Source organism: Patiria miniata, unplaced genomic scaffold, assembly GCF_015706575.1.
Source record: "Patiria miniata isolate m_02_andy unplaced genomic scaffold, ASM1570657v1 HiC_scaffold_17, whole genome shotgun sequence".
Classification (NCBI taxonomy): domain Eukaryota; kingdom Metazoa; phylum Echinodermata; class Asteroidea; order Valvatida; family Asterinidae; genus Patiria; species Patiria miniata.
The window spans coordinates 3,046,398-3,064,443 of record NW_024037055.1 but is presented as its reverse complement, the minus strand read 5'-3'; the positions used below and the strand labels follow the sequence as shown (position 1 = coordinate 3,064,443).

Below are 18,046 nucleotides of genomic sequence, written 5' to 3'. Positions count from 1 at the left end.
GAAAGATGCCTAATGGACCCTAGAAGACATTCCAATGCGATTTGTGGACAGACGTGCTTCTGAAAAGAAAATTCCGCCCAGAATTTGGGGCAAAATTGGACAAAATTTTGCCTCTAAAGGACTTTCTGCGTTGTTTGGAGAAAAGTCAATTTTTGGCCATTTTTTGATAAAAAAGTAAGGCTAACCCCTTGCATTAACCCCTTTTCTCCAAACAACGCAGAAAGTCCTTTAGAGGCAAGAGGAACATCAATCACTATTCAAACACCTAAAATTGTGAAGATTAAGGCACACTTTATTGATATTTCTTAGGGGAAAAATAATCAAATTTTCGACCAATTTTTTCTCTCAAAAATATCAATAAAGTGTGCCTTAATCTTCAAAATTTTAGATGTTTGTATAGTGATTGATGCTCCTCTTGCCTCTAAAGGACTTTCTGCGTTGTTTGGAGAAAAGTCAATTTTTGGCCATTTTTTGATAAAAAAGTAAGGCTAACCCCTTGCATTTTTTTCAGTTTTGGCCAAAAAATGAAATTGCTTGAAACTTGCAGGAAAGATGCCTAATGGACCCTAGCAGACATTCCAATGCGATTTGTGGACAGACGTGCTTCTGAAAAGAAAATTTCGCCCAGAATTTGGGGCAAAATTGGTCGAAAATGTGATTATTTTTCCCCTAAGAAATATCAATAAAGTGTGCCTTAATCTTCACAATTTTAGGTGTTTGAATAGTGATTGATGCTCCTCTTGCCTCTAAAGGACTTTCTGCGTTGTTTGGAGAAAAGTCAATTTTTGGTCATTTTTTGATAAAAAAGTAAGGCTATCCCCTTGCATTTTTTTCAGTTTTGGCCAAAAAATGAAATTGCTTGAAACTTGCAGGAAAGATGCCTAATGGACCCTAGCAGACATTCCAATGCGATTTGTGGACAGACGTGCTTCTGAAAAGAAAATTTCGCCCAGAATTTGGGGCAAAATTGGTCGAAAATGTGATTATTTTTCCCCTAAGAAATATCAATAAATTGTGCCTTAATCTTCACAATTTTAGGTGTTTGAATAGTGATTGATGCTCCTCTTGCCTCTAAAGGACTTTCTGCGTTGTAAGGAGAAAAGTCAATTTTTGGCCATTTTTGATAAAAAAGTAAGGCTAACCCCTTGCATTTTTTTCAGTTTTGGCCAAAAAATGAAATTGTTTGAAACTTGCAGGAAAGATGCCTAATGGACCCTAGAAGACATTCCAATGCGATTTGTGGACAGACGTGCTTCTGAAAAGAAAATTTTGCCCAGAATTTGGGGCAAAATTGGTCGAAAATGTGATTATTTTTCCCCTAAGAAATATCATTAAATTGTGCCTTAATCTTCTCAATTTGAGGTGTTTGAATAGTGATTGATGCTCCTCTTGCCTCTAAAGGACTTTCTGCGTTGTTTGGAGAAAAGTCAATTTTTGGCCATTTTTTGATAAAAAAGTAAGGCTAACCCCTTGCATTTTTTTCAGTTTTGGCCAAAAAATAAAAATTGTTTGAAACTTGCAGAAAAGATGCCTAATGGAACCTACTAGACATTCCAATGCGATTTGTGGACAGACGTGCTTCTGAAAAGAAAATTTCGCCCAGAATTTGGGGCAAAATTGGTCGAAAATTTGATTATTTTTCCCCTAAGAAATATCAATAAAGTGTGCCTTAATCTTCACAATTTTAGGTGTTTGAATAGTGATTGATGTTCCTCTTGCCTCTAAAGGACTTTCTGCGTTGTTTGGAGAAAAGTCAATTTTTGGCCATTTTTTGATAAAAAAGTAAGGCTAACCCCTTGCATTTTTTTCAGTTTTGGCCAAAAAATGAAATTGTTTGAAACTTGCAGGAAAGATGCCTAATGGACCCTTGAAGACATTCCAATGCGATTTGTGGACAGACGTGCTTCTGAAAAGGAAATTTCGCCCAGAATTTGGGGCAAAATTTGACGAAAATGTGATTTTTTTTTCTCTCAAAAATATCAATAAATTGTGCTTAAATCTTCAAAATTTGAGGTGTTTGAATAGTGATTGATGCTCCTCTTGTCTCTTAAGGACTTTCTGCGTTGTTTGGAGAAAAGTCAATTTTTGGTCATTTTTTGATAAAAAAGTAAGGCTAACCCCTTGCATTTTTTTCAGTTTTGGCCAAAAAATGAAATTGCTTGAAACTTGCAGGAAAGATGCCTAATGGAACCTAGCAGATATTCCAATGCGATTTGTGGACAGACGTGCTTCTGAAAAGAAAATGTCGCCCAGAATTTGGGGCAAAATTGGTCGAAAATGTGATTATTTTTCCCTAAGAAATATCAATAAATTGTGCCTTAATCTTCTCAATTTGAGGTGTTTGAATAGTGATTGATGCTCCTCTTGCCTCTAAAGGACTTTCTGCGTTGTTTGGAGAAAAGTCAATTTTTGGCCATTTTTTGATAAAAAAGTAAGGCTAACCCCTTGCATTATTTTCAGTTTTGGCCAAAAAATGAAATTGTTTGAAACTTGCAGGAAAGATGCCTAATGGACCCTAGAAGACATTCCAATGCGATTTGTGGACAGACGTGCTTCTGAAAAGAAAATTTCGCCCAGAATTTGGGGCAAAATTGGTCGAAAATGTGATTATTTTTCCCCTAAGAAATATCAATAAAGTGTGCCTTAATCTTCATAATTTTAGGTGTTTGAACAGTGATTGATGCTCCTCTTGCCTCTAAAGGACTTTCTGCGTTGTTTGGAGAAAAGTCAATTTTTGGCCATTTTTTGATAAAAAAGTAAGGCTAACCCCTTGCATTTTTTTCAGTTTTGGCCAAAAAATGAAATTGCTTGAAACTTGCAGGAAAGATGCCTAATGGACCCTAGAAGACATTCCAATGCGATTTGTGGACAGACGTGCTTCTGAAAAGAAAATTTCGCCCAGAATTTGGGGCAAAATTGGTCGAAAATTTGATTATTTTTCCCCTAAGAAATATCAATAAAGTGTGCCTTAATCTTCACAATTTTAGGTGTTTGAATAGTGATTGATGTTCCTCTTGCCTCTAAAGGACTTTCTGCGTTGTTTGGAGAAAAGTCAATTTTTGGCCATTTTTTGATAAAAAAGTAAGGCTAACCCCTTGCATTTTTTTCAGTTTCGGCCAAAAAATGAAATTGTTTGAAACTTGCAGGAAAGATGCCTAATGGACCCTTGAAGACATTCCAATGCGATTTGTGGACAGACGTGCTTCTGAAAAGGAAATTTCGCCCAGAATTTGGGGCAAAATTTGACGAAAATGTGATTTTTTTTTCTCTCAAAAATATCAATAAATTGTGCCTAAATCTTCAAAATTTTAGGTGTTTGAATAGTGATTGATGCTCCTCTTGCCTCTAAAGGACTTTCTGCGTTGTTTGGAGAAAAGTCAATTTTTGGCCATTTTTTGATAAAAAAGTAAGGCTAACCCCTTGCATTTTTTTCAGTTTTGGCCAAAAAATGAAATTGCTTGAAACTTGCAGGAAAGATGCCTAATGGACCCTAGCAGACATTCCAATGCGATTTGTGGACAGACGTGCTTCTGAAAAGAAAATTTTGCCCAGAATTTGGGGCAAAATTGGTCGAAAATGTGATTATTATTCCCCTAAGAAATATCAATAAAGTGTGCCTTAATCTTCATAATTTTAGGTGTTTGAACAGTGATTGATGCTCCTCTTGCCTCTAAAGGACTTTCTGCGTTGTTTGGAGAAAAGTCAATTTTTGGCCATTTTTTGATAAAAAAGTAAGGCTAACCCCTTGCATTTTTTTCAGTTTTGGCCAAAAAATGAAATTGCTTGAAACTTGCAGGAAAGATGCCTAATGGACCCTAGAAGACATTCCAATGCGATTTGTGGACAGACGTGCTTCTGAAAAGAAAATTTCGCCCAGAATTTGGGGCAAAATTGGTCGAAAATTTGATTATTTTTCCCCTAAGAAATATCAATAAAGTGTGCCTTAATCTTCACAATTTTAGGTGTTTGAATAGTGATTGATGTTCCTCTTGCCTCTAAAGGACTTTCTGCGTTGTTTGGAGAAAAGTCAATTTTTGGCCATTTTTTGATAAAAAAGTAAGGCTAACCCCTTGCATTTTTTTCAGTTTTGGCCAAAAAATGAAATTGTTTGAAACTTGCAGGAAAGATGCCTAATGGACCCTTGAAGACATTCCAATGCGATTTGTGGACAGACGTGCTTCTGAAAAGGAAATTTCGCCCAGAATTTGGGGCAAAATTTGACGAAAATGTGATTTTTTTTTCTCTCAAAAATATCAATAAATTGTGCCTAAATCTTCAAAATTTTAGGTGTTTGAATAGTGATTGATGCTCCTCTTGTCTCTTAAGGACTTTCTGCGTTGTTTGGAGAAAAGTCAATTTTTGGTCATTTTTTGATAAAAAAGTAAGGCTAACCCCTTGCATTTTTTTCAGTTTTGGCCAAAAAATGAAATTGCTTGAAACTTGCAGGAAAGATGCCTAATGGAACCTAGCAGATATTCCAATGCGATTTGTGGACAGACGTGCTTCTGAAAAGAAAATGTCGCCCAGAATTTGGGGCAAAATTGGTCGAAAATGTGATTATTTTTCCCCTAAGAAATATCAATAAATTGTGCCTTAATCTTCTCAATTTGAGGTGTTTGAATAGTGATTGATGCTCCTCTTGCCTCTAAAGGACTTTCTGCGTTGTTTGGAGAAAAGTCAATTTTTGGCCATTTTTTGATAAAAAAGTAAGGCTAACCCCTTGCATTATTTTCAGTTTTGGCCAAAAAATGAAATTGTTTGAAACTTGCAGGAAAGATGCCTAATGGACCCTAGAAGACATTCCAATGCGATTTGTGGACAGACGTGCTTCTGAAAAGAAAATTTCGCCCAGAATTTGGGGCAAAATTGGTCGAAAATGTGATTATTTTTCCCCTAAGAAATATCAATAAAGTGTGCCTTAATCTTCATAATTTTAGGTGTTTGAACAGTGATTGATGCTCCTCTTGCCTCTAAAGGACTTTCTGCGTTGTTTGGAGAAAAGTCAATTTTTGGCCATTTTTTGATAAAAAAGTAAGGCTAACCCCTTGCATTTTTTTCAGTTTTGGCCAAAAAATGAAATTGCTTGAAACTTGCAGGAAAGATGCCTAATGGACCCTAGCAGACATTCCAATGCGATTTGTGGACAGATGTGCTTCTGAAAAGAAAATTTCGCCCAGAATTTGGGGCAAAATTGGTCGAAAATTTGATTATTTTTCCCCTAAGAAATATCAATAAAGTGTGCCTTAATCTTCACAATTTTAGGTGTTTGAATAGTGATTGATGTTCCTCTTGCCTCTAAAGGACTTTCTGCGTTGTTTGGAGAAAAGTCAATTTTTGGCCATTTTTTGATAAAAAAGTTAGGCTAACCCCTTGCATTTTTTTCAGTTTTGGCCAAAAAATGAAATTGTTTGAAACTTGCAGGAAAGATGCCTAATGGACCCTTGAAGACATTCCAATGCGATTTGTGGACAGACGTGCTTCTGAAAAGGAAATTTCGCCCAGAATTTGGGGCAAAATTTGACGAAAATGTGATTTTTTTTTCTCTCAAAAATATCAATAAATTGTGCCTAAATCTTCAAAATTTTAGGTGTTTGAATAGTGATTGATGCTCCTCTTGCCTCTAAAGGACTTTCTGCGTTGTTTGGAGAAAAGTCAATTTTTGGCCATTTTTTGATAAAAAAGTAAGGCTAACCCCTTGCATTTTTTTCAGTTTTGGCCAAAAAATGAAATTGCTTGAAACTTGCAGGAAAGATGCCTAATGGACCCTAGCAGACATTCCAATGCGATTTGTGGACAGACGTGCTTCTGAAAAGAAAATTTTGCCCAGAATTTGGGGCAAAATTGGTCGAAAATGTGATTATTTTTCCCCTAAGAAATATCAATAAATTGTGCCTTAATCTTCTCAATTTGAGGTGTTTGAATAGTGATTGATGCTCCTCTTGCCTCTAAAGGACTTTCTGCGTTGTTTGGAGAAAAGTCAATTTTTGGCCATTTTTTGATAAAAAAGTAAGGCTAACCCCTTGCATTTTTTTCAGTTTTGGCCAAAAAATGAAATTGTTTGAAACTTGCAGGAAAGATGCCTAATGGACCCTAGAAGACATTCCAATGCGATTTGTGGACAGACGTGCTTCTGAAAAGAAAATTTCGCCCAGAATTTGGGGCAAAATTGGTCGAAAATGTGATTATTTTTCCCCTAAGAAATATCAATAAATTGTGCCTTAATCTTCTCAATTTGAGGTGTTTGAATAGTGATTGATGCTCCTCTTGCCTCTAAAGGACTTTCTGCGTTGTTTGGAGAAAAGTCAATTTTTGGCCATTTTTTGATAAAAAAGTAAGGCTAACCCCTTGCATTTTTTTCAGTTTTGGCCAAAAAATGAAATTGCTTGAAACTTGCAGGAAAGATGCCTAATGGACCCTAGAAGACATTCCAATGCGATTTGTGGACAGACGTGCTTCTGAAAAGAAAATTTCGCCCAGAATTTGGGGCAAAATTGGTCGAAAATTTGATTATTTTTCCCCTAAGAAATATCAATAAAGTGTGCCTTAATCTTCACAATTTTAGGTGTTTGAATAGTGATTGATGTTCCTCTTGCCTCTAAAGGACTTTCTGCGTTGTTTGGAGAAAAGTCAATTTTTGGCCATTTTTTGATAAAAAAGTAAGGCTAACCCCTTGCATTTTTTTCAGTTTTGGCCAAAAAATGAAATTGCTTGAAACTTGCAGGAAAGATGCCTATTGGACCCTAGAAGACATTCCAATGTGATTTGTGGACAGACGTGCTTCTGAAAAGAAAATGTCGCCCAGAATTTGGGGCAAAATTGGACGAAAATGTGATTTTTTTTCTCTCAAAAATATCAATAAATTGTGCCTTAATCTTCAAAATTTTAGATGTTTGTATAGTGATTGATGCTCCTCTTGCCTCTAAAGGACTTTCTGCGTTGTTTGGAGAAAAGTCAATTTTTGGTCATTTTTTGATAAAAAAGTAAGGCTAACCCCTTGCATTTTTTTTAGTTTCGGCCAAAAAATGAAATTGCTTGAAACTTGCAGGAAAGATGCCAAATGGACCCTAGAAGACATTCCAATGCGATTTGTGGACAGACGTGCTTCTGAAAAGAAAATTTCGCCCAGAATTTGGGGCAAAATTGGTCGAAAATGTGATTATTTTTCCCCTAAGAAATATCAATAAAGTGTGCCTTAATCTTCACAATTTTAGGTGTTTGAATAGTGATTGATGCTCCTCTTGCCTCTTAAGGACTTTCTGCGTTGTTTGGAGAAAAGTCAATTTTTGGCCATTTTTTGATAAAAGAGTAAGGCATTGCATTTTTTTCAGTTTTGGCCAAAAAATGAAATTGCTTGAAACTTGCAGGAAAGATGCCTAATGGACCCTAGCAGACATTCCAATGCGATTTGTGGACAGACGTGCTTCTGAAAAGAAAATTTCGCCCAGAATTTGGGGCAAAATTGGTCGAAAATGTGATTATTTTTCCCCTAAGAAATATCAATAAAGTGTGCCTTAATCTTCAAAATTTTAGGTGTTTGAATAGTGATTGATGCTCCTCTTGCCTCTAAAGGACTTTCTGCGTTGTTTGGAGAAAAGCAAATGAAATTGCTTGAAACTTGCAGGAAAAATGCCTAATGGACCCTAGAAGACATTCCAATGCGATTTGTGGTCAGACGTGCTTCTGAAACGAAAATTTCGCCCAGATTTTGGGGCAAAATTGGTCGAAAATGTGATTATTTTTTTCCTAAGAAATATCAATAAAGTGTTCCTTAATCTTCACAATTTTAGGTGTTTGAATAGTGATTGATGCTCCTCTTGCCTCTAAAGGACTTTCTGCGTTGTTTGGAGAAAAGTCAATTTTTGGCCATTTTTTGATAAAAAAGTAAGGCTAACCCCTTGCATTTTTTTCAGTTTTGGCCAAAAAATAAAATTGCTTGAAACTTGCAGGAAAGATGCCTAATGGACCCTAGAAGACATTCCAATGCGATTTGTGGACAGACGTGCTTCTGAAAAGAAAATTTCGCCCAGAAATTGGGGCAAAATTGGTCGAAAATTTGATTATTTTTCCCCTAAGAAATATCAATAAAGTGTGCCTTAATCTTCAAAATTTTAGGTGTTTGAATAGTGATTGATGCTCCTCTTGCCTCTAAAGGACTTTCTGCGTTGTTTGGAGAAAAGTCAATTTTTGGTCATTTTTTGATAAAAAAGTAAGGCTAACCCCTTGCATTTTTTTCAGTTTTGGCCAAAAAATGAAATTGCTTGGAAAGTGTTTGAAAAGTGATTGATGCTCCTCTTGCCTCTGAAGTACTTTCTGCATTGTTTGGAGAAAACTCAACTTTAGTCATTTTTTTTTTCTTTAATGTAAGGCTATAACCCCTCTTCGATTTTGACCGAAATTTTAATTTCTTGAAACTTGCAAGAGTTAACTAGAACACTTTTCAATTGCATTTCTGGACAGATGTGCTGTTGAAAAGAAAATAGTGCCAGAGTTTGGGGTAAAATTGGTAAAACTCCAATTCGATTGCTCGACAGATGTGCCTTAGAAAGAAAGTTTTGACGTGGATTTGGAAATGTTAAACGTTTTTTCTTCAAAAAAAAGCGATTATTTAAAATGTTGAGGAAGGAATTTCAGAAACAGTAATTATCAAAGGGTTAACCTTGACAAATTGGGCAAAAACTTTAATTTCCTGAAAGTTTTGTCGAAACCTGTTGTCGTAGGAAAACAAACTATAATTCGCCTGCCAACGATGAACACAAGACTTGAAGTGATTCTTTTTCTTTCTCATTCATTTAGACCGCTAGATTTATAACACCACATAGTTTAAAAGAAAAGTTTACCTAACAAAATACCTGAAAAACCCATGATCGATCCTGGGCTGTGCGGATAAGGTTGATATGCTAAATTTGTAATGATTATTCATCATATGCAAATAATAAGCGCCATTTTGAATATTTTTAATCGCCTGGCAGCGAAGTAAACTTCCGATCGCTGACCGTGAAAAGGGGGTAAACAGTTGTCTTCCTTTGCTCAGTTTTAATAGTATTTTTTATAATGTATGACTTTAAGACAGTTTTCAATCGTTGTCAATTGTTAATTTGCTGTTATTGGTTAGAAAGGTTCATTTTGATGATGTTTTCGAAACACAATTTGAAAAATAGCGTTCATCACGGAGCGATCATTCTGTAGGGCCTACCCAAAGTCTTGTATTTCCGACACATGAACGACCTTCGTTCATTGACATTGTGTCGCTTCACAATTCTTTTTGTTTTGATAATGAATGTTAATTGTTATTTTGTTAAATAATGACAGTGATGTCTCGTGCAGTAGGAATGGTTTATAAACGGTAAAGTAAGCATTTCTATTTTGATATGCCATTTTAAATGTGGCCAATTTACTAACGTTATAATTACCTCCGGCCGTAAAGCTTTCGAAAGGCCACACTTCATGCACTTGGAACATGTACTCGAACATGTAGAAATTTGTCAAGTTTTTATTTTCACATTTAGACTTTATCAGTTCATTTGTAGTTTCCGACACATGAACGACCTTCATTAATGCGTTCATTAATGCTTTAGAAGAAGCACACTCACCCTCTTTAAAGCGATAGAAAATAAATCCCCCTTTTCAGACTTCTATTTTTTGTGTAATTTCGTGTTGGAATTTAGGTACGCTAACATGTGCAAAATGAACCTGGAAATGACACGAAATATAGACGATAATATTAGTGCGGAACCAGACAAAGATTCATCATGGTAAAAATGTCTAAATTCTGAAAAATCAACAGTCACTTTGCACGTTCAGTGCCGTGCCTCTGCAACACTGAAAACAATCGGGGGCCGGTTCACAGAATTTAAAATCTGAATGAAATATGCTTGAAAATTTGGCAGTTTCTAGTTGCACCCAAAAAAGGTGAAAGAATTTATCAAATTCAGTCAGTCAGTCCATTCAGTTACACTTTACATACTTTAAATTACAGTGTTTTTTTTCCAATGGTCATATTCTCCACAGCATATTGTCCACATCTGTAAAGTTGAATGAGTGTATGACGAACCTTAAGCAACATGGCGAGCCTCCGGCCATTCAATACGTCCACCAAGGATGCAAAATCCTTCAAACTCAGGTGAGAAAATGGCTCGTTTTAAAATAAAGACGTTTTTACCACGTTAACATTTACATGTAATAGTATTAACAACTGTCAAAATGGCAATTTAGCTAAGAACAACAGATGGGATTCACACAACCGACATGACCAGATTGACAATAAAAAAATTGGAAAAAAAATTGAGCATCATGCGTACATGTAGGTAAATTAAGGCATTTACAGTTATCGGTGGTATATTTTAAAAGCATTTGTGTGTGTGCTTTTAGGAATCCTCAACTATCTTCCAAAGACACGGAGCGTCTGGACACCGATAACTACAAGATGGAGGCCAGACTGAGGGAGCTGAAACTGAGCATGAGGCGACAGAAGGAGGAGAGGGAGTAAGTAGGATCACTGGAAGAGCTGGTCACAGATAATTGATTCGCTCTTATTCAAGCAGTTTAGTTAGAGAACCTGTCTTTTTATCTAAGAATCTTTCTCAAGACGTCAGGAAGCTTGAACATTTACTGATGCAATAGCAAAGAAATTTCAGACCAAGGTGTTATGGTATCAATTCTTTCTTGAGAATGATGTTATCCATCTTTTTAAAACAGAAATATGAATTCGGATGGGTCTATCTGGTCATCCGGTAAGCCGGGAGCTGTCACAACGCACGGAACGGACCTCATGAAGAAAGAACCCAGCAAGCCAACACAGTCTAAAGGAAAGGTATGTTATGAATGCAAATATGACATTTTTTTCATAAACAAACCATTCATAAACCATTTTTAATGCGTTGGTGTCTCAGTGGTAGAATAAAAAAATGAAATTAATATATACAGTCACTTCGTACTGCATAATGTGAAGCAAAATTTATGAAGCTCAAAAATTTGGGGCTTTAAATTCTCGGTGTTTTAACTCTGCTTACGTGCAAAACCAGATCTAATATTTAATTGTCTGTTTATTTCCATTGATTAATCCGTTTCTTGTTATTTTCTTTTTGTAGGCAAGAAAGATTAAGGTCCTCAAAGATACACCGTTGGGTAAGAGTCGTTTTTGTGGGGTTTTTTTTTTTCAAGAGGAGTCAAAAGATATTTTCCTGATGGAACAAAGACTGTCGAAATTATGTCATTGCAAAATCTGCCTGTCTGATAACTTTAAAACAATTATTAGGAAACGGTGGCTTTTCACTGAAAGTTTTGTTTCAAATCTGTAACCATAACAACTAATTAACAATTCATTATGTCTCCTCAGATCTGCCAAAGCGCGCCCCAATTGCTAGGTCTTTCACCGAAGCTAGTCCACCGAAGTTTAAAGGACCGGCCTGCGGCCAGTGCGAACAGAAAGCTGTAGCCTTGGTGAGTTTATAGCCAAATGCTGCTTCCTAAAATGTTAAGCTGTAATTTTCCATGATTGTTGATTTCTGTCAGCCGAGGTTCCAAAATAATTCGCTGTCTTTGACATTGTTGAAAAGTTGGTCTGTCATTTTTGTCTCTCTTTTTTCTGTATGCAGACGTGTATGGAGTGTGTGGAGAATTACTGCACGACATGCTTTGCCAAATTCCACATGAAAGGTGCCCTGAAAAACCACCGCTCCGTACCATTCCAGGTAAGGGCGGAAACTAAAGGTCAAGTTTCTATTCCGTGTCTAATTTAGACAGACTTGCTAAAAGATTTGTTGATTGATTGTGTTGCTTTTTTATCCAAATTTATTTATTTATTTGTTTTTGTTGCAGACTAACCGTAGCTCATCCAACTCCAGTTCCCTCGAGTAAGTCGATTTTAATTTTCCTTAACATGATCACACTGTTCCCCTTTTTATTACAGAAAACTTAGTCCTTTCTCCTTCCTTTTTTATTGCCTTGATTTCATTGGTCACCGGTGCTAAAACGGTTTCCTTTTTTTCTACCACCAGTCTAAGTAACGGAATGACGTCATCCCCAAATAGTTCAATAGAAGGCCTACCCCCAAGGCCTTCCAGTGCAAGCCGAAGGACCACGACGTCAACAGACACCGCCTCTGAACAGGTCAAAACTGTCTCCATCAAACTCAAGGTTTGTTGAGACTTTTCATCATAATTCTATTTTCGAGGCTCTCTGGTCCTTCAATTACAAGATTTTAAATTGCAGATAACATATTGGTGCCAAATTCCTGTAAAATGTTGTTTGTAGTTCTCAATTGCATATTGAAATTTGGCATCAAAAAATAACCAACAGAGCTGTGCATCACAAGTCCCACAAAATCCATGACGAGTCCATCACAAGTATAATCCTGTCTCAAGTCAAATCATGAGCTATTCAAATGAACTGTGACTAAAGCATCCCCAGTTACTCAAGTTGTTACTGGACTTGTGACAGGACTTGTGATGCTCGACTACAACACTGCTCAGGCATGCAACTGGGAATTTTTTTAAAAAACGAGGAAACTCCAAACCTCACAAGACTTTTCAATTTGTAATGGCATTCATGAGAAGTAGAAAACGAGGAAATCAGCGGATCCGAGGAAAAGTTGCATGCCCGACTGACACAGAGTGCCCGTAATTTGCTGGACCTGCCTCTGTCTAAAACCTTGTAGAAGAAAATTAAATGATGGTTTTTAACCAAACCTAGGATCCAAGCGAGATGGAAGGAGGAGCCTTTCTTCAAGGCACATTCAGTGAGGAAGAGAGTGCTCAATCCTTTGCTCAGGCCCTGGCAGAGTGGAGATCTGGCAAACAGAACGGCCCGACTGAGGCTAGTCAGAAACAGGAAGTCAAGAAAGGTAAGTTGATCCTGGAGACATCACTTTATTATGTAGTCGAGTACTGGCCACCGACCTCTACACTATAAACTTGACCGGCTGTTTCACGCTTACTGGCCTATTCGCTTAAAATGCATCCTGCAGCAAAAGCAGCATTCCTACTATTTGTGAGGTCGCCAAAGGCGTCTCTAATCATTTCTCCTCTTTATTCAGAGAGCATTGCAAGTGGCACCACAACTGAAGAGCCCCCGCCCATCGAGATCAAATTCCAGCAAGATACGTCCATCACCTACGCCGACAAACTCCTCATCAAGAAGCATCGACGCACTGAGCTGTCCCCCTTGCCTTCACCTCGACTCTCTAGCGATGGTGAAGAGGAGAAACGCTCACCGAGGCAGGGAAAAGAGACGCTGACAAACGGCCATGTGGACAACTTATCAGGTATTTTGTAGAAGATGCTGGTTGTTTTCCATACCCCTGCTTTGATTTTGTACCCCTGCTTTGATTTTTGGCTTCAGATTGTAATAAAGTAGTGGAATCGAAGAGATAAAAAAAAATGGAATATGTGGGACTTCTGTTTTATCACGCAGATGATGAGAACGAACTGCAAGAAGAGCATCAACGTTACGTTGGCATCTTCAGTAAATCCATATCCCCGAGCGAACCAAGACTGGCTAGTGCCCTGTCCATTGTTGAAGTCACCGAGGTAAATAAATACAAGCCACTTTTTTTTTACCGCACTTTACAGTAATTCTTCCGAGATACAGTAAAAGCTTCTGGCTGATTCTAAGACCACCGAGATGAAGCTAAATATTAACGTTTTGATTTTCTCCCCAGGCTCAACCAAATGAAGCAATGGCAATGGAAGTCGAGTCGGTGTACAGTGTCCAGGAGGTGGATGACTCCAAATCACAAGGTCTGGACCAGTCTGCAAGGTGAGGAAACGTGTAAATTTATTCCATCCCTTGATAAACACCTTTTTTTCCGGATGAATAATTTTTGCTAAAATTTCAAACGAGACTTATTTGTTCAGTCCTGCATGGATTAGTAGTGTGATAGTGATCTTCAACTCGCCATTTGTTTGTTTCAGGGGGGATCGTATCCACACATCTAGCAACCGGTACAGCCCAGAGATGCCACAGGAAACTCAAAACACGCAGTCAAAATCCCTGACAAGCCCTGGCAAGCCCAAGACTCCTGGTCCGTTACCTGCGAAAGAGAAGCAGCAGCAGGGTCCAAAAAGCGGCAACAAACCAACAAAGACTGTATCAACTCCGATAAGAGGCACACCAGATGCCAAGCACCCCAAACAGCAGCGCTCGACGCCCCAACGACTGGACGCCTCATCGCGACTCGCATCAGCGCACTCCACTGCAGCGAAACCAGAGAAAATCCCATCAAAGCCAAAATCCAAAAGCGCAAGTGGGACGATACAGCGTAAGCCGCTAACCAAGTCCTCAGAATCCAGAGATGTCCATGAAAGCATAACGCCAATTGCTTCTGACGATGCGTCAGGACGGGTTTCTGGACTGACAAGCACCCCATCGGGGGAGCTAATGACAGCCAGTCATCTCGTCAGACAAACGCAGCATCACTACAAGGCCGGTCTCGGAGATTTCTTCCTGGCGGGCCTTGGAAATGAGGAAGGCGAACCAAAGAATGAGGTGGATGATAATCGGGAATCGACACCCGTCAACAGGCTACCAGACTGCTCCTATAAAGGTACATAAAAAGTTATGCTTGACTTATCGATGTTCAAAATACATAAATAAAGAAAGATCACCTTCCTTCCAAACCTTAGCAGGATACATCACTGTTGTCTTTTCAATAATTTTAATTGTCATTCCACAGGTGCCTTATCAGCATGGCGCCCAGACAGCAGCCTGGCAAACCCCGCCCTCCAACAATCCCTCAAACCCTTCTCCCCCTCACCCCCGCCCAAGAGCGGTCGCCAGGCCCACCGCAGCGCTGCCAAGTCCCGCCTCGTTAAGTCCATCAACCAAGACAACTCAGATACTGGGGTCCGAGGTCAAAGTGCAAAGGTCAAGGAGGAGAGGTCAAGTGCCAAGCCTCGCCCAGACGCTGATAACACTATCTCTTGGATGCTAAGTGAGGAACTGTCGAAGAGGGGAAAGGGATGGAACAATAACAACAATGAGAGGAAGGGAGATGGAGCACCTGGGGCTGAGCAGGCTAAAGAACCTGATCGAAGCAGCAGCCGCATAGAGGTCGATGGTGAGTCTTTTGGCACTTGTTAATCAATCCCTCAATTTGGCCAATTGTGACTTTTTTATCTTGACCAAATTTGCGCACAGAGGTAGAAAAACTAAGCTGCGAAACCAAATGGCATATTTTGTGATTAGGGGATAGTTCATGTCACCGGAAATACATCAGTTCTGCTTGATCTGACAGAACCTTGTATTAACATTCTGTCGGTCACAAAATCTCATGGTGGTTTTGTACTGGGGGGAAAAATGGCCATTTAGAGTTTTGTTCAAAACACAAAGACTTGTGATTTGTAAGTCATTTGAGTCTCCGAAAAAAAATTATCCATCACAAGTCCTCTCGAAGCTTTCTTGAGCAATTCCCTGATTAAGCCCTTGAAAGAGCTAGATAACAAGTATTGTGTTTGATTTTTGAATTTTTGACAGGTGATGACATGACCGTCTACGACAACGTGGGCAGAGACGATACAGAGATGGCAGATCAGGAGACCCTGGAGCAACTGACCTGGGAATTGGCCTCTCACTCTGGTGGCGTCACAGGTAGTAACTCCGTTATATTTCCTGTAACGGGTATGACAGTAATAAGTACCTATAGAACACACAATGCATGTACTCTTTACACAAATTGAGAATTAATTTAAAAATCAAAATTAATATTTCGTTATCAGTGAGGTACACTGATAATCCTATTAATGGTATACAGTACTGTTTAGTTGCATCTGCTTTGGGATGCTAGAAAAATATTTAAATTTTCGGACCAGTACTACAAATTTTCAAGGATTTTTAATAACAGGTTGTCTTAAATTGAGCGTCAAGGTGAAACTAACTAGACTCACTTCTAATTAATTAATGTTGGAACAAAGATATTGACAAACTGTATTATAGAAAACCAAGGCTGAATAGGTTAGGAGAGAGAGCACCTGTATGATCTGAAGGTTGCTGGTTCACATCCCGTTTGAGTGATTTTTCATTCACCTTCTCAATGTACCTCTCCAAGTAAAATCTTTCATATTTTGTGCGAGTAGGTGAAATTTTCTACTAACTGCAGCAAATTTTTATTTTTTTAATTTTCTTTCAGCTGATGGTCGCCTGACTAGCATGAGCCTTCCCGACCCAGACGATGACCACAACGATGACATCTACCGGGACAACAGCTTCAGCCAAGACACAGAGCTGGGCATCTTAGAAGATGACGGCATGGGATCGGGGCTGAGCACACCTTTTGACTTTGTGACGGGAGAGAGTATCAGCCCGGAGGATAAGAAGGAGGATGCTGATTTCTTGGAGATGCAGAGATACACGGCCGAGGTGCAGGCTCTGATTTAGCCCTACCACTCCTTGATCCAAACAAGAGGTTGGGAAGATTTTGAAGGATGACCGCAACATTTTAGAACTGAGCACTATCTATGATCTCTCTGAAGGACTGAAGAGGAAGGTGTGGATAACCTTGGAGGTGCTGAGATGCAGGTCCTGACTAATCTCCAACACTCCTGAACCGTCAAAAGCCGCCAGGACATTTAGAGCAGCGTGTAGCATCACAGTGGGGGATAGGTGCCGAGTACACCTCAGAATTTTCCGACGGGAGAGCATCGGAGGATGCTGGTTCCTTGGAGATGCAGAAGTACACAACTACGGTGTAACCCAAACTTTGCTTTAACTTTCCTTTATCCTTCAAAATTATGTAGGACATTGGCTTGGTTACAAGGCAGAGGATACCTTTTTATCACTTTGAAAGGAATGGAGGTATTAGGATACAATGGACAAAGTAGGGCCAACTGAACTACTTGTACAGGTATGGTATTCATTTGGACATGTATCACAGTGGACTACCTGCAGGAAGTTCAAACTGGAAATATAATTAGTTTATTGCAATATGCACTTGGTTTTCCAAATTAAATAAAATGTACATAGGTGTTTATAGATTGTATTTGTTTAACATGTTGATGAAATTTATAGTCGGATTCCATCCATTTTAATTATGTTTTTCTTTTCATTCCGTCCAATTTGTTTTCCAAGGATCAGCTGTATTATTGAATGGTTGCTATAACATGTATTGTTTATGAAAAATTGTGTTATTACATTTACAAATTAAACATAACAAAGAGTAATGTTATGTATTATTCTTCCATGTTGTGAAAAAAATGGTCTAGAAAGTACAGCACATGTATGTGCTCTAGGTATGCAATTAGAAATGAATTTAAAAAAAGAAAGAAAAATATGTGAAAAAAGACAACTGGACTCAAACTTAGAGATAGAGAACACTCCACTCTGAACCGTTTCCAAACTTATCTGGGTTGCTTCCTGATTTATAATGAACATACATGTACTTAGTAATGAACGTATTTGTTTATTGTACAAGACAATCCTATGAATGAATATTCATAGCAAAATAGTTTGAACAATGTATGTTTTTAACAAAAAAGGTTTTGAGTCGTAAAATTTATCTTGACGCTGATTAATGTTAATGGTGAATAGAAAGAAAAAGTATCAATTTCTCAAAGTTTGTTATTAATGCATATCATTGTCATGTATGGATAAAATATTGCACATGACCTATAAATATGTACACCTAAGTTACTTGCTAGTGATAACATGTTTAAAGTACATGTGCATGTAAAAGTAGGAGACCAATATAAATGTTAATCTTCCAGTTAATTCCTTTAGCAATGTACACGTAGGAAATTGAATTCTATACAAATATAATAATCAAATCCTGTGCTTCGTTAAAATAAAAGTGTTGTATTTCGTGCGTGAATATAAACATACTCAACATAAAACTTGTGTCATGTGATGTTTATTTTACATATTTGAGTTTAGTATGTGCATTGAGGTAGTCTAGCCCATTCCGAGATTTAAACCAGTAAACAGCGAAAAAAACACCAACTTGAAGGGCAGACATGTTTTTCAAAGGTGATACAAGTGTACTAGTGGTGGGAGAAATCAGAGATTTCAAAATCCGGTTATCCAAACATTTTCAAACCGAATATTAAAAACTGTTATC

The 18,046-nt window shown here is 38.0% G+C and overlaps 1 protein-coding gene across 1 annotated transcript; it reads left to right on the top strand.

Moving 5' to 3' along the window:
* Window positions 1–8,942: 8,942 nt before the first annotated feature.
* LOC119723459 lies at window positions 8,943–17,822 on the top strand. The gene is made up of 17 exons (XM_038194124.1): window positions 8,943–9,005; window positions 10,009–10,120; window positions 10,369–10,482; window positions 10,696–10,810; window positions 11,088–11,124; window positions 11,336–11,439; window positions 11,595–11,690; window positions 11,818–11,852; window positions 11,997–12,135; window positions 12,691–12,841; window positions 13,034–13,261; window positions 13,411–13,526; window positions 13,658–13,755; window positions 13,911–14,542; window positions 14,672–15,055; window positions 15,472–15,585; window positions 16,124–17,822. Exons 2-17 carry the CDS (start codon window positions 10,062–10,064, stop codon window positions 16,369–16,371), a joined length of 2,670 nt encoding a protein of 889 aa, XP_038050052.1. The 5' UTR covers window positions 8,943–9,005; window positions 10,009–10,061; the 3' UTR covers window positions 16,372–17,822.
* Window positions 17,823–18,046: the final 224 nt, after the last annotated feature.

Bases quoted from the DNA above. Each gene is read 5' to 3' on its own strand.
- LOC119723459 (XM_038194124.1), top strand. From the start codon at position 10,062: ATGGCGAGCCTCCGGCCATTCAATACGTCCACCAAGGATGCAAAATCC. The intron at 10,483-10,695 runs GTAAGTAGGATC...TTTTTAAAACAG, and splicing joins CGACAGAAGGAGGAGAGGGA to AAATATGAATTCGGATGGGT. The intron at 15,586-16,123 runs GTAGTAACTCCG...ATTTTCTTTCAG, and splicing joins TCACTCTGGTGGCGTCACAG to CTGATGGTCGCCTGACTAGC.